Source organism: Vicia villosa, linkage group LG5 (assembly GCF_029867415.1).
Source record: "Vicia villosa cultivar HV-30 ecotype Madison, WI linkage group LG5, Vvil1.0, whole genome shotgun sequence".
NCBI lineage: Eukaryota > Viridiplantae > Streptophyta > Magnoliopsida > Fabales > Fabaceae > Vicia > Vicia villosa.
The window spans coordinates 6,149,394-6,166,427 of NC_081184.1; the positions used below are offsets into that span (position 1 = coordinate 6,149,394).

The 17,034-nt window shown below is 35.5% G+C and overlaps 1 protein-coding gene across 1 annotated transcript; it reads right to left on the reverse strand.

The window, feature by feature from the left end:
- Positions 1–8,043: 8,043 nt before the first annotated feature.
- Positions 8,044–8,905, reverse strand: LOC131606187 (dirigent protein 22-like). Its single transcript, XM_058878455.1, has one exon. The coding sequence runs from the start codon at positions 8,786–8,788 to the stop codon at positions 8,195–8,197; it is 594 nt and encodes a 197-aa protein (XP_058734438.1). The 5' UTR covers positions 8,789–8,905; the 3' UTR covers positions 8,044–8,194.
- Between the last annotated feature and the right edge of the window lie 8,129 nt (positions 8,906–17,034).

Sequence of the window (17,034 nt, forward strand, 5' to 3'; positions counted from 1 at the left end):
ATTTTTGGTTTGTTATTCAAAGTTAAAAATCAAACTGATCGAGATATGTACAAAACAGTGTATGTATAAAAAGGCGTACAATGAAATACCTAATTTCATGTACTGGGTATGTACAAAAGGGCTTGGGACTTATACCTACGTGGAGGCCCATGTTTTTATTTACAAAACATGGTTGATTGTTTATTTACAGACGCGAGGTTTCGCTTTTGAAAAACTGTTTGAAGATTTGTTTGAAAAGTTTATCCTGTTTGAAGAAAAACTGTACAAAAAGAAAAGAAATGGGACTTACACTCTCTAATATTCGAGAGGCCCCACTTCGTTTTGAAAATCAATTGATCAATTAAAAAGATTTAATCAAAAAGAAGTGGTTTATCGTTTTGAAAAGAATCGCGATCGCTCGTTTTAAAATGATTTGAATATGAGAAAAATTAACTTAATTAAGTTGAAAACAAGTTTTAATGCTTAATTAAGACCTAAGTGATTAGGGTTTGATCACAAAAAATATTTACAAGTAATTAAGTTTGAAAAAATCAAATAAAACAATATTTAAAGTATTTGAAAATACCTAAAAACATGTCATTTTAAACCTAATTAAAAGTATATTAAATAAATCTTTTTTTGTGATTTTTTTTGATATTGTCAAAATATGTATATTAAATAAGAAGTGTTTAAAAAATGAAGAAAAAATAAGTTATTTTGATGGGTTAAATTAATTGGTGAAGTTGTGAAGAAAATAGAGAAAAATAGTGTCAAAAAAAATAAGGTTTTGTCTTCACTAGGGCTTGAACCCACGCCCTGAGGTTCACTACTCAAAACAACAACCAACTGAGCTGCGCGTGCAGCTTGTTTATGATACGCTTCCATTCAATTATATTTTCAAACAAATATTTGAAATTTCCAAACCAAAAACGCGCCAAGAACACAACCCTAACTGAATTTTGAATTTCATCAAATCTGTGTTGTTTTGATCAGGTAAAGGGTCTATTCCACTTGGTTTTTCACGACGAACATGATGATGACCTTTAATTTCATTTATTTTTGCTCTAAGGTGATCAATTTTGTGATGAACACTAAGAACCCTAATTCTGAGTTTCAATCTGAAATCGTGTATAATTGATGAATTGTGAAATTGATTGAGGGCTATTGATCAGTGATAGTGCAGAAACAAGATAGCAACTCAATTTTTCATTTATGATGCATGTATGTATGAGTTTGAAGTTCAAGAGAGCTTACCTTCAAAAACGGCCAACTGAGAATCGAATTCTGCAATAGAGGTGTTACAGAAGTTGTTTGATGATCTGGATAGCTTCAATGGACCTTATGGAAGGTGTCTGGATGCTTGGAACCATCTGAATTCATCTGAGCATAGCCATGGTACCCGACCTGCATAAGCTTCAAGAGTGAATCGAATTTGAAGATGGAGGTGTTTCAGGTTATGGATGATGATTGGTATAGCTCATATATGATATATGGAATGTGTTTGAAGCATTAGTTTGGACAGAAATGAGCTTGTGTGGATTTTGGCATGATAAGGCTCATTTGATGTTCATATGGAGGTTGAAAAGTGAATCTGAGTTTTGGGGTGATTTGGGGTGTGTGAGTGGTTCAAACACATCCCATATGATGTTTATGAGTTGTTAGAACCATCACTTTGGCCATAACTTCAATGATTTGGAGGTTGAGTTTTCTACCTCTTTGAAAACTATGAAACTTGCAATTCAAGAAAGAAGAGAGAAAACCTATAATTGTGAGGTTTTGGTGTGAATTGAAGAGTGATTTGAACCTCTATTTATAGGCCAAGGATTCTGAATGAAGAGCTCTTGCAAGTTGCTTCAAGAATGATGATTTGGCTTAGGAGATAAAATGGAATCTTTCACATTAAATGCAAATGGTTAAAGTAACTAAACCATGGTTATTTTGGCCAAGCTTCTTATCTCTTTCCTATCTGATCTTAAACCAGAAAATATCTCTCAATCATTGCTTTGGTGTGTCATCACTTGAATTATAGGTCATGTAGTCTTGAAACTTAGTGAAAAATGGTGAAAATTCAAGTGAAAATGATCACTAAATGCATAATTCAAAACCATAGCTACACTCCATATTTTTTCATGCTCTTGGACATTTTGGAAAGCTCATGTTGCATACTTCAAAACCCTAGTTGAAAGTTTCTTCAAGACCTTTAAGGAAATGGGTGAAAAAGATCCATGAACTTTGAGAAAAATGAGATTTCAAGTGAAGTTTTCAAAAAGTACCAACTTTGAAGCACCATATCTCTTAAATGGTTGATCTTATGGAAAAAAATTATATGTGTCAAAGTTGTTTATTGGATCAAAATCTACAACTTTCATGTTGGAAGTTTTTTTCAGTTTGTAGGTGAAATTTTGAGAAATTCCCTTCCAAAGTTTGGAAAAAACCATTGAAAAACACTTAGAAATTTTTCTAAGTATGAAAAGTCAAACTTTTGACTTTTGATTCTTGATTGATTTTCTTGATTTTCCTTGATCAAATGACTTCTCATATCATATATTGATGATTCAAAACTTCAAAAGTCATGGTTGACCAAAATTCCCCAAAAGTCAATGGTGATCTTGTACAGTTGACTTTTTCAGACGAATCGCGTTTCTTGAGATTTCAAATGAAACAGGCTATCCTCACCAAATGAATAGTATGAATGGATCATATTGAGGTATTAGAGGATATTGATCCATGGTTTGAGTTGTGGCACCATGTCCTGATTAAAAAGTCAGTGGTTCAGTGAATTAGGTCAAAAACCCTAATTGTCGACCTGATGAAATTGATGCCTGTAGGTCTTGAATTGAGATGTAATTTCCATTGTATATTGTCATAGGGATTATTTGAGGATGATTGAAACCTTTGATTGACTTCCTGGGGGTTTTTAGGGTTTCCCAAATGTGATCCCTGATTTCAGTCCCTGATAGTTCAAAACCCTGATCTGAGGATTTGTCTGATCAATCTTTGTGCAGAAGATGTTATGAGCCAATGGATTAAGTCAAAATGATGCACTTGGGGTCTTGAGGTCATGTCCCAAGTCATTAGGTCAAATCCTGAGCAAAAGTCAGGAGTATGCTGTCTTCAGTCAAAACCCTAATTCAGTCGATTCAAAGCTGTTGAGTTTGTTGAAGTGAATCTCTGAGGACCAAATGTTGATTATTGATGAAGATAGTTCTTTTGAAATGAAGGGAGAACAAAACCCTAATTGATTGTTACTTGTACTGATGAGTGATTTCCTGATTAAACCCTGCTAAGCACAAGTAGCAAACACAAGCTATGCAATTTGTTAGAGATGCAAATGATGCATATGCAAATGATATGAGGTGGTATCTTAGGTCAAAAATTGGGGTATGACAAGTGTGCCTTGTAATATTATTTCAAAACCACCCCATTTAGATTTGAGGCTCCAACTACTGGTAGCGCCTTTGAATATCTTGCTTACGAAGTAGACAAGTTGTTCCTTTTTGTCTATCTCATGGATGAGCACAAACCTCATCGTCTTGTCGGTAACTTATAAATATAATTCCAAGGGTGTGCCTACTTTCGAGCGTGTTAGTTTGGGCGGTGTCGCCAAAAATAATTTCAACAATATGAACACCTCCTCACATTCGTTTGTCCACTTGAACTTTTCCTTCTTTTTTAGAGTGGCGAAGAAGTGGAGTGCTTTGTCACCTGCACATTAAAGAAAACATGATAGGGAAGATAGGCTCCTTGTTATTTTTTTAACTTTATTGATGCTTAAGGGGATCCTCGTGTTAATGATCGCCTAGAATTTGTCAGGTTTGCCTCAATCCATCTCCGGGTCGACATAAATCCCAAGAACTTTCTCACTTGAACCCTATAGAAACACTAGGAGGGGTTCAAGTGCATGTTGTTTCCTCTAAGTGACTCCAATATGTCTTCCAAATCTCTACAGTGGATTCCTTCTTCAGGGCTCTTCACAACCATATCATCAAAATATACCTTAAGATTACACCTTATTTGATCTCAGAATATCGTGTCCATTAGCCTTTGATAGTAGCACTTGAGTTCTCTAATCTGAATAGCATGGCATTGTAGTAATAATTGGTATGATTGGTCATGAATATCATTTTTCATGCATCCAATGGATCCATTTATATTTGGTTATAATTGAAGTAAGCATCCATGAAGTCCAATGCCTTATAACCTGATAACTCATCAATCAACAGATCAATGTTGGGAAATGGGTATGGATCTTTATGAAATGTTGCATTTAGGCTAATGAAATTAACGTACATCTGTCATTTATTTGATGAATTTAGAACTAGGACCATGTTACCAACCAAGTCGAATATTTCATTTCAGTTAGGAAACCAACATTCTTCAACTTCTTGATCTCCTCGTTAGTCGTCGCCTGCTTCTCTTTGTTGGACATGTGACTCCACATATGTGAGATGGTGAGTTGTTTGTTTTAGTAAAATTTAAGTTTGAAAAAATTATGGATCAAAAATCAATGTTTGAAAATATTTTAGAAAGGCTTTAGAGCTAAGCAATGGAAATATTAATTGCAGAAGGTAAAGTGCAAAAATGAAGAGTTAAGGGAAGATAAAAGAACACCAAGAATTATACAGGTTCAGTAAAAAATGACTTAATCCTATCCTCAAGATTTTATCTTAAGATTATCTAATAAACTTAAGAGCTTTTAGTAAGTTCAACTCTTGAAACCATTTATACAAAGAAAATGAAGTTTTTAGATAAGTTCCAACAAAATAGCAAATCCGGAGAGAAGTAGAGAGTCTTCCTTCGAAATGATGGATCAAAGCACTCAGTCTCATTTCAACAAGAAACTTGGAGTAGTTAGTCTTCAAGCTTCAAACAAATATTTTATCACTGGTGGATCTTGAACCTTGAGAGCTTTTGACACTTGGCTGAGCTTGTGAACCGAAACTTAGTTTTATACCCGGCTAACTAAGAACCTATGAGATTTTACCATTGAGATGATCTTGAACCAAAACAAGTTTTTATCACAGGCTGAGCTTAAACTAAAATTTGGTTTTATCACTGGCTAACCAAGAACCTATGAAATATTTTGAATGTGATGAAATTTCGAACCTAAATAGAGACTTGATCATACAATCCCGAAACCAAAGTTTTTTACAAGTTTAGATTTAAACTCAAATAATGTTAGACTAGTGACTTCAAGCATAAGCGGGGGGATGAATTATGGTATTTAAAATTCATGATTATCCTTATACTTTTCTCGATAAAGATTGTGTTAGTAGTTTAGTATGAGTAATTGCAGTGGAAATAAATAATAAAATTAAATGATAAAAATTAAAAGGATAGGGTTAGAGGGATTGCACTAGAGATTTATACAGGTTTGACCAAACATTGTCCTAGTCCTGTCCCCAAGAGGTCTTCTTGAGAGTTTTACTATAAACTTTGAGCTTTTGAAGGTTATGTCCACGAACCTTAACACAAGTCGGTATTGATATTTTTATAGGTTTATCCCCAACTACAAATAGCTCTTACCACATGCTAAGCTAGAACCTTCTTTGAGATTTTCAGGCTGATCTCGATATTCAAAAGCAGAACTTTATTCGACAAAGTTCAATAAACCAAAGCAAAGATTTTAAAATTGGTTTATCTCACGAACCAAAATAAATTCTCTTGATAGTATCACACTCTCAAGATCAAACAAACAATACGACCACTTACAAAAAAAATTCCTCACAAGCAAATTTTCACTTACTAGCACTAAGACAATTTAAAGTGAAAGAAATATTTTCTAGAGAGAGAGAAAGAATAAGAAAATTAGAAAGATAAATTCTAAAGAAAATGTAAATTGTTGAAAAATGGTATGAAATGAAGAGGAGGCGAGCCACCTTTATCTAAGAGTTGGAAAAACCAAAAAAATGGAAATGATCCATGAGCCGAATTAATGAGTCAATCAATTGGCATAATATTCTAATCGACATGCATAATGTTCAAATCCTTTGGCATAATGTTCAAATCCATTGGCATAATGTTCCAACCCATTAATTGAGTCAATTTTAATCGATTACTTTGCCCAAAATGGAAATATTTGTTATATAGCTGTTGTAGGTTTTTAAGGTATTGTCTCAATCGCTTGGTTAATCGATTAGGCATTCTCTAATCGATTCGCATAATGTTCCAATCCATTGAATGGAAAAAAAGAATCCCTACAATATGCAACAATATGATCAAAACCACCTTAAAACTTTACAAGATTAATACAATCAATAACAGACAAAGCATCAGATTGGAGGAGAATTCTGTCAAGATTATAGATCTTTGCAGTTTGTAGGCCCCAACTAATCCCTAGCAGTTCAGCTAGGCCATGTTCCACATGTCCTAGTTCCTTCTTGCTTGCCGCCATGGTAACTTCATTGTTGATTTTTTTGATGAAGCAACCTAGAGAAAAACACCCCTCTAGATAACATCCTGCATTCATTTGAATTGTATTGAAGCTCTTGGGATTGAGATCTCGTTCACCATTTCAACATACCCCTTCTTTGATTTCAAAAACCTCTTCTGCCACCCCACGTGGGTTCAGCCTTCTTCTTTGGAACAACAATTGGTTCCTCGCAAACCAAATTTTCCACATGATGATGCATCTTAATTGAATGCCAAACATATTTAGCAAACTCATAAGCAAGCCGATTAATTGCTTATAACAACTACAAATTCATCAAATGGATAATCACACTGGTTGTAATATGTCTTAAAATCTCAAGTGAAAAAATAGAAAGAAAAGAGACATATTTTGGTGCTGACAATTTTGGGCTTGTTTGTGGATTCGTTTGTTAATGGGTCATATCTTGGGCCCGTTAATATTTTGTTAGTTATAAATATGGGGTTTCTCTCTTTTGTTAGGGTGAAGTTGCATAAGGTAGAAATCCTATTGAGTAAACAAAGAGTAAAATTCTTAGAGTTATACTTTAGGGATTTGGTAGCCTTTTGAGGTTAACCTTGAGTTTGAGTGATTCATATATTGGAAGTGGGAGAGGTTGAGAAACACTTGGGTAGAAAATAGAGGTTTGTTTTATAGAGCCTTCAGGGTTTATTCTTAGGAACTATGAAGGCGAAGACTATTTTTTTGTAACTAATCTGTAATCTCTTGTAACAATGTTCTGAATATAATGAATTAGAGAGTTGTTATATCCCCCATACGTAGATCATTTGATCGAACTGGATAAATAATTTTCAGGTATGCTCGCCGACTATTATTTTTATTATTGAAAATCATTTGTTTGATTATCATTGTTCTTTGCTCCGCATATAAAAAAATTGTTTGTACTTTTAGCCGTCAAATTTGACTATATAGAAAATGTGATTGTTGTGTCGATAAATTATTTTGTTTAGTTATATTCAGTAGGAAAATATCTTTTATTTTATTTTATGAGATTTATATTTTTTTTTTAAAAAATTATTTGCTTTTTTGTCATTTTAGTTGATGTTTTACATTTTGTTCCTATTTTAATCTCTGACCACAAAATTTGTAAAGAAAAATATTAATATATTTAAACGTGTGTCTATGAATAGAAAAAAGAAGCATACAATGTAAGCAAGAAAATATGTCTTTTTCTTTCTTTAAAAGGCTGAAACTGAAAAAAGGCACTAAAGTCTTTGTGGTGGCCAAAGTTTTCTGCATTTCTTGTCCAACAAAACTTTTTAAGAGAAATTTGGTTTGTTCATATTCAAAATATCTTAAATTATAAAATGTTAAACAAGTTTACAACTACCTCACACGTGTCAAAGGAGCACATGTTCAAGTCATATATTGTCTAATGTAAGATTTTTAATACACTCTTTCACGTTCAGAACTAGACAACTGAAGCATAAAAATAAATGGTGGTGATCCAATAACGGGAACCATCTTAAAAAATGTGGTTAGACCTAACTTAATCTTACAAAATCGGCTAATATGGTAAGAATTATTTCCATTTATAAGTACATATTAAGCCCATATATTATGGGATGTAAGTTAAACAAATCCTATAATATTTTTGTGTGTTAACTTTTAAGTTAAAATATATTAGGCAAGACAATATTATTGAATGTCGATTGCAAAACTTTATTAAATTTTTATTAGCATAGCAACACATCTCTCTCATTTGGAAACAATGAAAATACTTTTGGATAAACTAACAATCCTAAAATAAACATAACATAAACAATAACAACAATAATTAACACATCAATAGTGAAAAACATAAACATTGTACTCAACACAAGCATTCCCAGATTTCATATCAAACGAGTAAGTACTAGCTTGAGCATATCCTCTAGCAAATCTGAAGAGTCCACTTCCACCAACAACAGGCATCTCTCTAACCTTATGCATAGCAGGATTCCTCCCCAAGATAGTAATAGTACTTCCATTATACTTTCCTTCAACAAAAGCAAAGTTCATAGCCATGAGTAAACCAAACTCAGCCTGTGAAGCAGATGCATAGAAGCCTTGAGCTTTTCCAACAAGCTTAGAACTCAGTTCTGGTCTTAAAGTCAAGGGGTTGTCAATCATGTTGATTGAACCGAAATAAGTGGATGAGTTATTAGATGGTGAAAGAATTTGAACTGAAGATGGGTTTTTTCCATTCAATATGTCATGCCAATAGAATTTGAAATGGCTTAGTTTTTCTTTCTTGTTTAGGCCTAACAACTTGCGATCTATTGGACGAGCAAAATCAAAAGTGTCTTTGTTTTGAGATGGTGATGATGTTGAAGAAGTGAGGGTGGTGCAAGAGAGGAGAAGGAAGAAGAACAAAGTGAGGAAATGTTGGGAAGACATTGTGGTTGGGTTTGTGAGATTGTTATGATTCTAACTATGGAGAATGAAGTGATGATGAGGGGTTTGTCTTGTTTATAAAGACAACAAATGTGGAAAAGGGAAAGTGGATGAATTCAAAGGAAAAGACGAATGAAGTAGAATGAAGGAAACTTGTTTTTTTCTTCTTCTTTCTATTTCACTTTTAAAATATATAATAATTAAAATGAGGTTTTACTTCTATAATGTTATTTTATCATGTAAATATATATTACTTTTACTTTTAGATGTTGTATTGACTTTTCTTTTTACTTAGTCATTGCACATGTACTATTAATTACTTTTGATTTTTTTATTATGCCAGTTAAAATAGATGTATCTAATATGTATGAATGAGTCGAATTATAGTTGAACACAATAGAATTTGCTCTGAATGATAACTCGTTCGATTGAGCAGGGTCAGGTTGAGGTATTTTATGTGTCATATTCGTGTACATCCAAAACTATTAAGAGAATGCGTGGATTAGAGATATGAGGGATAACACATTTACTGTCGATTAAGCGTATTATGCCCTGAGATTGGGCGATCAAATTTGATTGTCAATTATCATTAAAAGATCACACTAATCATGGAAAATCACCTAAAATGGTCTTTAATAGGCCTTACGTATGGAATGAGTCAGAACTACTATATAAGAATATGACCACAAAAGGAGAAGGATATACACAATTCACATAATAGACAATCTATCAAGAGACGATTGTTACTTTACTGACCCTCGCTGGTAGACTTATCATTTATGTACTTTTTTACGAGTACATTTGGTGTTGAGAATAATAATTCAAGTGCGAGTTGGAGTCTCACATTGGTTATAAATATGGAGACTTGAGCATTTATAAGTGGGAGAACCCATACACCTATCACCTTAAGGTTTTGGGTGATTATGTGGTGTCTCTCTCACTTGTGTGTTTCTCTTGGCCCAATGGTAAATGCTCCTCCTCATGAACCAGCAAATGGTATCATGAGCCCTTGGTTCGAGTGAAGGGACCGACTTACTTGTATCGAAATGTCCAAGAAGATGTGTCTCATTGAAATCGAAATACCTAAGAAGAAGTGTATCGAAATGACCAAGAAGAGGTGAAAAGTGTCAACGGTGGTACAAGTGTATGTGGACAAAAAGGAGTTTCCACTTGAGGGGGAGTATTGTGGACTCACACTTGATGGGAGTGTTGAGAATAATAATTCAAGTGTGAGTTAGAGTCCCACATTGGTTATAAATGTGGAGACTTTAGCATTTATAAATGGAAGAACCCATACACCTATCACCTTAAGGTTTTGGATGAATATGTGGTGAGTCTCTCACAAAGGCGTGTTGCTCTTTCCCCTATGTTAAATGATTTCTTGTGTTGACCCTCAAATTGCCTCCAACATTTGGCACCCACGGAAACAACAATAATGAGTGAGCTTCCATAACAAAGATGCTAGCCACTGTGGAAGTGTTGCATCTCCAAAATGAAAGGCTACAGGAGAGTGTGTGACTTACAACAATAACACACATAGCTAAGGTTAGTTGAGCAAGAAGAGCCTGTGGATCTCCAACCACTCGATGGAGATATTTTGTACTCTTCGGTCCTCGATAATTTTAAACCACCATTTATGGTATCATTTGACGGCAAGCACGATCCCCATCAACATATAATTACAACCAATACCTATATGGATATCATCGGGGTGAATGACTTACTTAAATGCAATTTTATGGTAGGTCATTAAAGGGAGCCATCCTTCCATGGTGTATGAACCTCCTAAGGCACTCAGTGTCGAGTTACTAGGATTTGAAAAGAAAAATGGTATTCCTTAGCCAACAAGCACATTACAGTTTCTACAACGAACATGGTCAATTTTGACATAGCTATTATGAATACTTACTCGAGTTTTTGGCTAGATTTAATGATGTGACTGTGAAGGTCGCCAACCCAAACTAAGAGATGTTGGTCGGAGCTTCTCTGAATGGCCTCAAGGCCGGGAACTTTAATGAATCCTTGGCCTATAAGTTAGCAACCTTGATGGACGAGATCATGGCTATATCAGTATGCTATATTAAAGAGGAAGAAAATGATGCTGAAAAAAGAACCCAATATGAAAGAGAGAAAAATGGCGGAAGATCTGAAGCACGCAGCCACCAAGGAACCAAAACACAATACCAGTTTGGAAAAAAGCTGCATTGAAGCCGTTAGGAAGCCATTAGAGCATCTCACTCCATTGAACAAGGAGGAAGCAGATCATCCATGGCGTCTCCAACACCAAGTTCATTCCCGAACCCCTTGCCCCCGAGAGAGATATAATAGGGGGAGACTCAGGGAAGTGCTGCAGGTATCGTAGGATACGAAGTCACCACATAGATTATTATCACCATCTTGAACTCTACATGGAACCTCGCGCCTACAAGTGACTCCATACAGGGTATATGCTGAAACCTTACGGGGAACCTTGCGCCTACAAGTGACTCCCCACAGGGTATATGCGGAAATCCTGCGGGGAATCTTATGCCAATGGGAGAGTTCCTACAGAGTATATGTTGGAACCCTACGAGGAATCTTATGCCTATGGACACCTCTCTATAAGGTATATACAGGAACTCTACGGGGAACCTTGTGCCCATTGACAACTCCTTAAGGAGTATTTGCTAGAACACTTCAGGGAACCTTGCGCCTACGGGAAACTTCCGATGGGGTATTTACTAGAACACTTGGGAGAACCTTGTGCCTGCGGGAAACTCTCTATAGGATATTTATTGTATCCCTATGGGGAATCTTAAGCGTAAATGGGATTCCTTACGGGGCATGGGACACTACGTGTCTCTAAATGATCAAAATGCACATATGAAACTCATGATTTACCCAAGAAAAAAGTTCAAAAAAATATAAAACAATAAACACAACATCCTAGTTAAGGGGACATCTTCAGGAAAGTTCTCTATCAAAATGTTTCTATCTCCTTATGGACATCATCAGTGGGAACTACCTCCTTGGGAAGAGACGTTGTATCTAACTCTTCATCCAATGGCTAGTCATCCTCGGGATCAGCTTTTTCACAAGGCGACTATCCACCACTACTTTAAAGTAGTTTAGCTCGCCAAGGTGGAGCTCAGGGTACAAACATTGTGCTTGCTCTTTCGCCTTCTCAAACTCTTGATCCCAAGAGAAGAGATCATCCATATGAGCCTCCTCAAAGTTCACTTTAAGACTACTTAGCTTGGCCTCAACTTTAGCAAGTTTGACGCTTTAGTTGTGGAAGTTCAAGCATCCATTTTCTTCCAGAAGCTTATTCTTTTCTATTTCGGCATTTTTCAGAGGTAGTCTTAACACTAGCTAAATTATTTTTAAAAAAAAAGTTATCTGTTCAACATGATTTGACTAAACATGTTATTAGATTATTATATTCTAAATGAGAAAATATTAAAAAAAAATAAACACTTAAGCATTCCAACATTTTATTATTGAATATGTATTTAACATCAAATTATTTAATATTGTCTAATTTTAGTATTTAAATATTTTAAAATAAATAAAAATTTTAAATAATTTTATTTACTAAATATTGACTTCTAGAGGAACTTAAATTCTAAAATTGTGTTGTCAAAGAATTTTAATAATAACTCTAACGTACCAAAGATTTTTCTTTCTTTCTGAAAAGCATGACTGAGTCTGAGTGGGTAAGTAAGTATGGCGTGGTTGTTGGTTCATGGTTGAATGATTTCATTGACTCACTTGCGGCTGCGTCACTTTTCTTTCCTATACGACAGCATCGGAAAAAAACTGACATGAAGAAGGACTAAGACTTTGGGGGTGCACATGTCTTTTAAGTTTGTTGTCGGTTTGATTTTGGTGGCTAACAAGTGCACTTAATTAATAAAAATGAAAAAAGATTTTAAGTGTATTTTATAAAAATGAAATTAAAAAATGCTTAATGTAAAAGTAACTAATTTTGGACAAAAAAATTATTTATTTATTTACTAAATTAGTATATATTTTTAGTTTTTATTCGGGTTGCTTGCAAGTTCCTATAGCAACTATGGTGGAGAATAGTGAGCGTAATAGGTGAGATATTACTTTAGTCGATGACACATGATTTTGTTCCCAACAAACTTCTCATCGTTGGATCTGATCGGACGGTCATCCGCATAAGGCGTTGTACTCATAGAGATGGTTTCAATTGCCCTTCTTATATAAGCTTAATATCTTTTCTAATCTCGTATGTTAATTTCGGAGTTTATTCTAGTCTCTTAACTAAAATCAAATTTATATTGGTTTCTTAACTCTTCAAAACGTACTATGTTAATTAGTTATTTTTGTCTATTTAGTGATGAAAAAATTTAGAAATTGGTCGCTAAATTCGTCATTAATTAGACGAAAAAGACTAACACAATACATTTTGAAGAGTTAAGGGACCAATACAGACTTTCTTAAGTTAAGGGTCAAAATGAATCTTGATTTTAACATACGGGACCAAAAAGGGTATTAATTCTCTTATATAAAACACATGCGACATTTTAAGTTTTTTCTCATTAACTCACTCGAACTACTATCTCACTCATTGATTGACTTGGGCGTTGGAGTGCTAATATATGGGAATCGACATCTAATTCTTACGAATCTCCACGAAGAACCATAATTCCTCTACCATAATTCTAGATCGTCAATCTTTTTTTTCTCTTAGATCATTGATCATCTCTTTATCAAAGCATCAATCTCCTCTTCGCACATGCCATCGATCTAATTCATGTTGTCATGGTAGCATCGAAAGCCACTCATTCGACTGTCACACGCAACGGCACATTCGTGCCAGAGGCCATAACCAGCTCTCCATATTCGGTAAGGGGGCTCCATTTTTTCCAACAACTAAAGATGCTTTGGTCCTATTTAATCCTTCTAAAGTTTCAGCGTTGCAAAGTGTGGCACCTCCATCAGTCAGACGTTGGACTTTCCAAGTTCTCCCAACCTTTCAACCTCCGCTACAACCACTCTGAGGTCAAACTTTAAAGAAAAATTCATCGCAACCTACAATTCATAGACTATAAATGATCCACAATCTCTAGCAGCTACAAGTTAGTTTGGTCACGTAAGGAACAAACAATGTTTATAACCTAGTGCAATAGCAGAATTCATACTTACTCGCTAAAAGGATACTTTGGATTGAGGAAAACTTGTAGTTCACTTCCCTTAAGAATAATTGTGTTGTGGACCATTTCGCCGGGCGAGCAGAGAGGTGAGCCAAAGCCTATCCTCGTCGACACTATTTAACCACTTGTGGCGGCCCCTAGATTGTCGAGCCGCAATCTGTGTCAAGGACACTTGACTCTACCTCATGGTTCTAGAGGAATGAGCGGAAGTCACACGTCACCAGATGATCGTCATCATTGTCGATCACCACAAAATCACTCCAAAGGGAAAATCGGCCTAACATTAAAGCACCAACCCGTAACTAAAAGAGAAACCTGCTTTTGAGACAAATCCTTTGTAGTATGATCTTCAGATCTCTTAAAAAGCCCATGAAGTTGGGATGTTACGACATGATGGGGGATCCGGATGAACATATTGAGCACATAGATATCAGGCTCAACTATTATCATGCCCGAGGAGCCATAAAATGCAAGTTATTCATGTTAACCCTTAATGGAACCATCATTGCATGGTTTCTGGCTCTCCCACATGGAACTAAAGGTTCATGGAAGAATTTATGTGACTCTTTCACATCCCAATTTACAATGATAAAATGGAAACCCACCACCATAGTTTTTCTCAATAAAACCCAACATAAAAAAATTACAAAACTATGAAAATATATTGATCGATTCACAAAGGAACAAGTAGAAGTAGGGGGAGGACGATAGTTTGAAATGATGGATATTCAAGAAAGGGTTGAGGCCAGAGTGTATGTCTAGTGAAAACTTGGAGTTAGAGGAAGCCAATAGCTTGAATGACATGTTGGATAAGGCTTAGCCCTATATTAACTTTGATCAAGAACTCAAAGCCAAAGAAAGAGAGAGGAAGCAAGGAGTAAGGAACTCTAGACGTAGTCGGGTGAGTGAGACAGATTCCAACGGTTGTTGAGATGACGAAGACCCTGAGCCAAGTTCTCAACATATACTCATTTGAAAACTTTGAGGGAGAAAATTTGGCAACAATGCATGAACAACGAATTTAAAGAACTTGAGATCATGAATCTTTATCCAGTCAGGGAATCAACCAAGACACGTAAGTTGAAATATTGTTATTTTCACAATAGTCATGGTCCCCACAATAACGAATGTGTTCACTTTAAGGATACAACTGAGATGCTAACAAAAAAGATGTGAATTACTTGATACACGTAGGAGGGTGGTCAAAAGGAATATTAGGATAGAAGGAAATACAACAAGAAAATATGGTCTCCTTGTTGGGAAAAAGGGTCAATACATAAAACTATAGAGGCCATCAGTAAGGCTAAAGTAAAGAAGGATAATAGTGGTGACAAAGAAGAAGACCATAGAGGAAAGCGTAAATACATCATATCCATCATCGGGGGGCCTTCCTCGACCAAGGAATCTTTCCGAAGGCACGATGAAAAGAAGAATCGTTGAGCTGATGGTGCTTAATAATGAGTAGGGAACAGGATATGAAGAAAAACCATAGAGACCCATTCTTGAATTCTAGGATAGTGAAAAGGTAGGTGGAATCCAAAATGAAAGTTTTCTTTCGATAATTATAACAACCATAGCCAACTTTGATATGTCTACAATCCTCATCAACGAGGGAAGTTCTTGTGTCATTATGTATGCAGGGTTTTTTTGAAAAACTTGGGCTAAAAATAGAGAAGCAGTGGCCATTCGATGGCCAACCTACAAGGTTTAAGCGACATGGTCACTTTCCCCTGGGGTACATTGAGCTAATGGTTACCCTAGGGAAAAGGGAGGAATGCAAGGAAGTTTCCCCTATGGTACATTGAGCTAATGGTCACCCTTGGGGAAAGGTGGAATGCGAGGCCGAGTGACTTGCAGTTCTTAGTGATTTCCTATAGAAAAGTCTACAACTGCATCTTAGGTAGACACTTCGTGGCAATGCTGGACATGGCATCCTCTCTGATACACTTTAAGCCAGTGACGATCTACAACACTAAAGACACGTAAGTTTTTGCAATTTGGCCAAAAGGGAGAAAATAAAGAGAATGCGATGGAAATGGACGTGACCTCACTTATAAATCAAATGAAAGAAATGGTGACCATGCCGCCAAAGGAAGATATATATAAGTATGTAATGAATCACTATAATTTTTCAGGTACAAAGAAATGCTCAAAATGAAGGGTGAAGTTTCCCATGATGCACCACACCATCACGTCCAAAAACAAATAAATAGCGACATAATTGTTTGGTTAAGTTTATTTTGTTGTATACATAAAGCATAATTTACATAATATATTGCAATATCTTTTCCCAATGAGAATGCATAATTATTCACCAAGTTTTTGTCCTTATAATCTCAAGGATAAGGAAGACCCAAGGGTGTTATCGAAAACACCATAGACGTACAACTAAAAGAAATCAGAACCCCGTAGCAACGTCACACAGACAAATCTCACAAGACCACAAAATGAATTAGATATCAAGGGTTCACCCCTTCTTGGTAGCTATCCACTCTAGAGTATAGGAGTTAAGCTCCACTACGTCGGCCTCAAACCAATTTTAAACTTGAGGAAATGAAAGATGGGAAAAACTTTGTTCTAGAGCATTCCTCATAGACGTCCAGTAAAATTCCCTAAGCACGACCTCAGATGCTAGTTGCGTACTAGAGTTGCAAACTCAAAACCTGAGACATCACCACAATTGAACTTATGAGCATGAACTCGGGTACCAATAACTTCCAGAAGAATAAAACTCAAGGAGCTAAAGTAATACCATGATAGGTAGAAACAATGGTAAGTAAATAAAACAAAAAATTTGCTATTAAGTAGTACCTAATGAAATTTATTTACTCCGCGACAAATGATACAACGGGTTAGAAGACCCTAGACAAAAATACAAAGAATATGAATTTGGCTTGTCCCTAATAAAGATCGGCTTCCCATCCATCATCTCTTATTCTCGAAGGATATTCTCTCGGAAAATATAAATATGCAATGAAGGGTGAAAAGTACTACAAGGCATTTCAAAAGAAAACTGCAGAATAGAGAAACTGTCTTCCATCGAATTCACATACTTTTTGAATAACTCTAAGTTTTCCAAATGCATCT

Excerpts from the sequence above, each read along its gene's own strand:
- LOC131606187 (XM_058878455.1), bottom strand. The coding sequence starts at position 8,788 with ATGTCTTCCCAACATTTCCTCACTTTGTTCTTCTTCCTTCTCCTCTCT.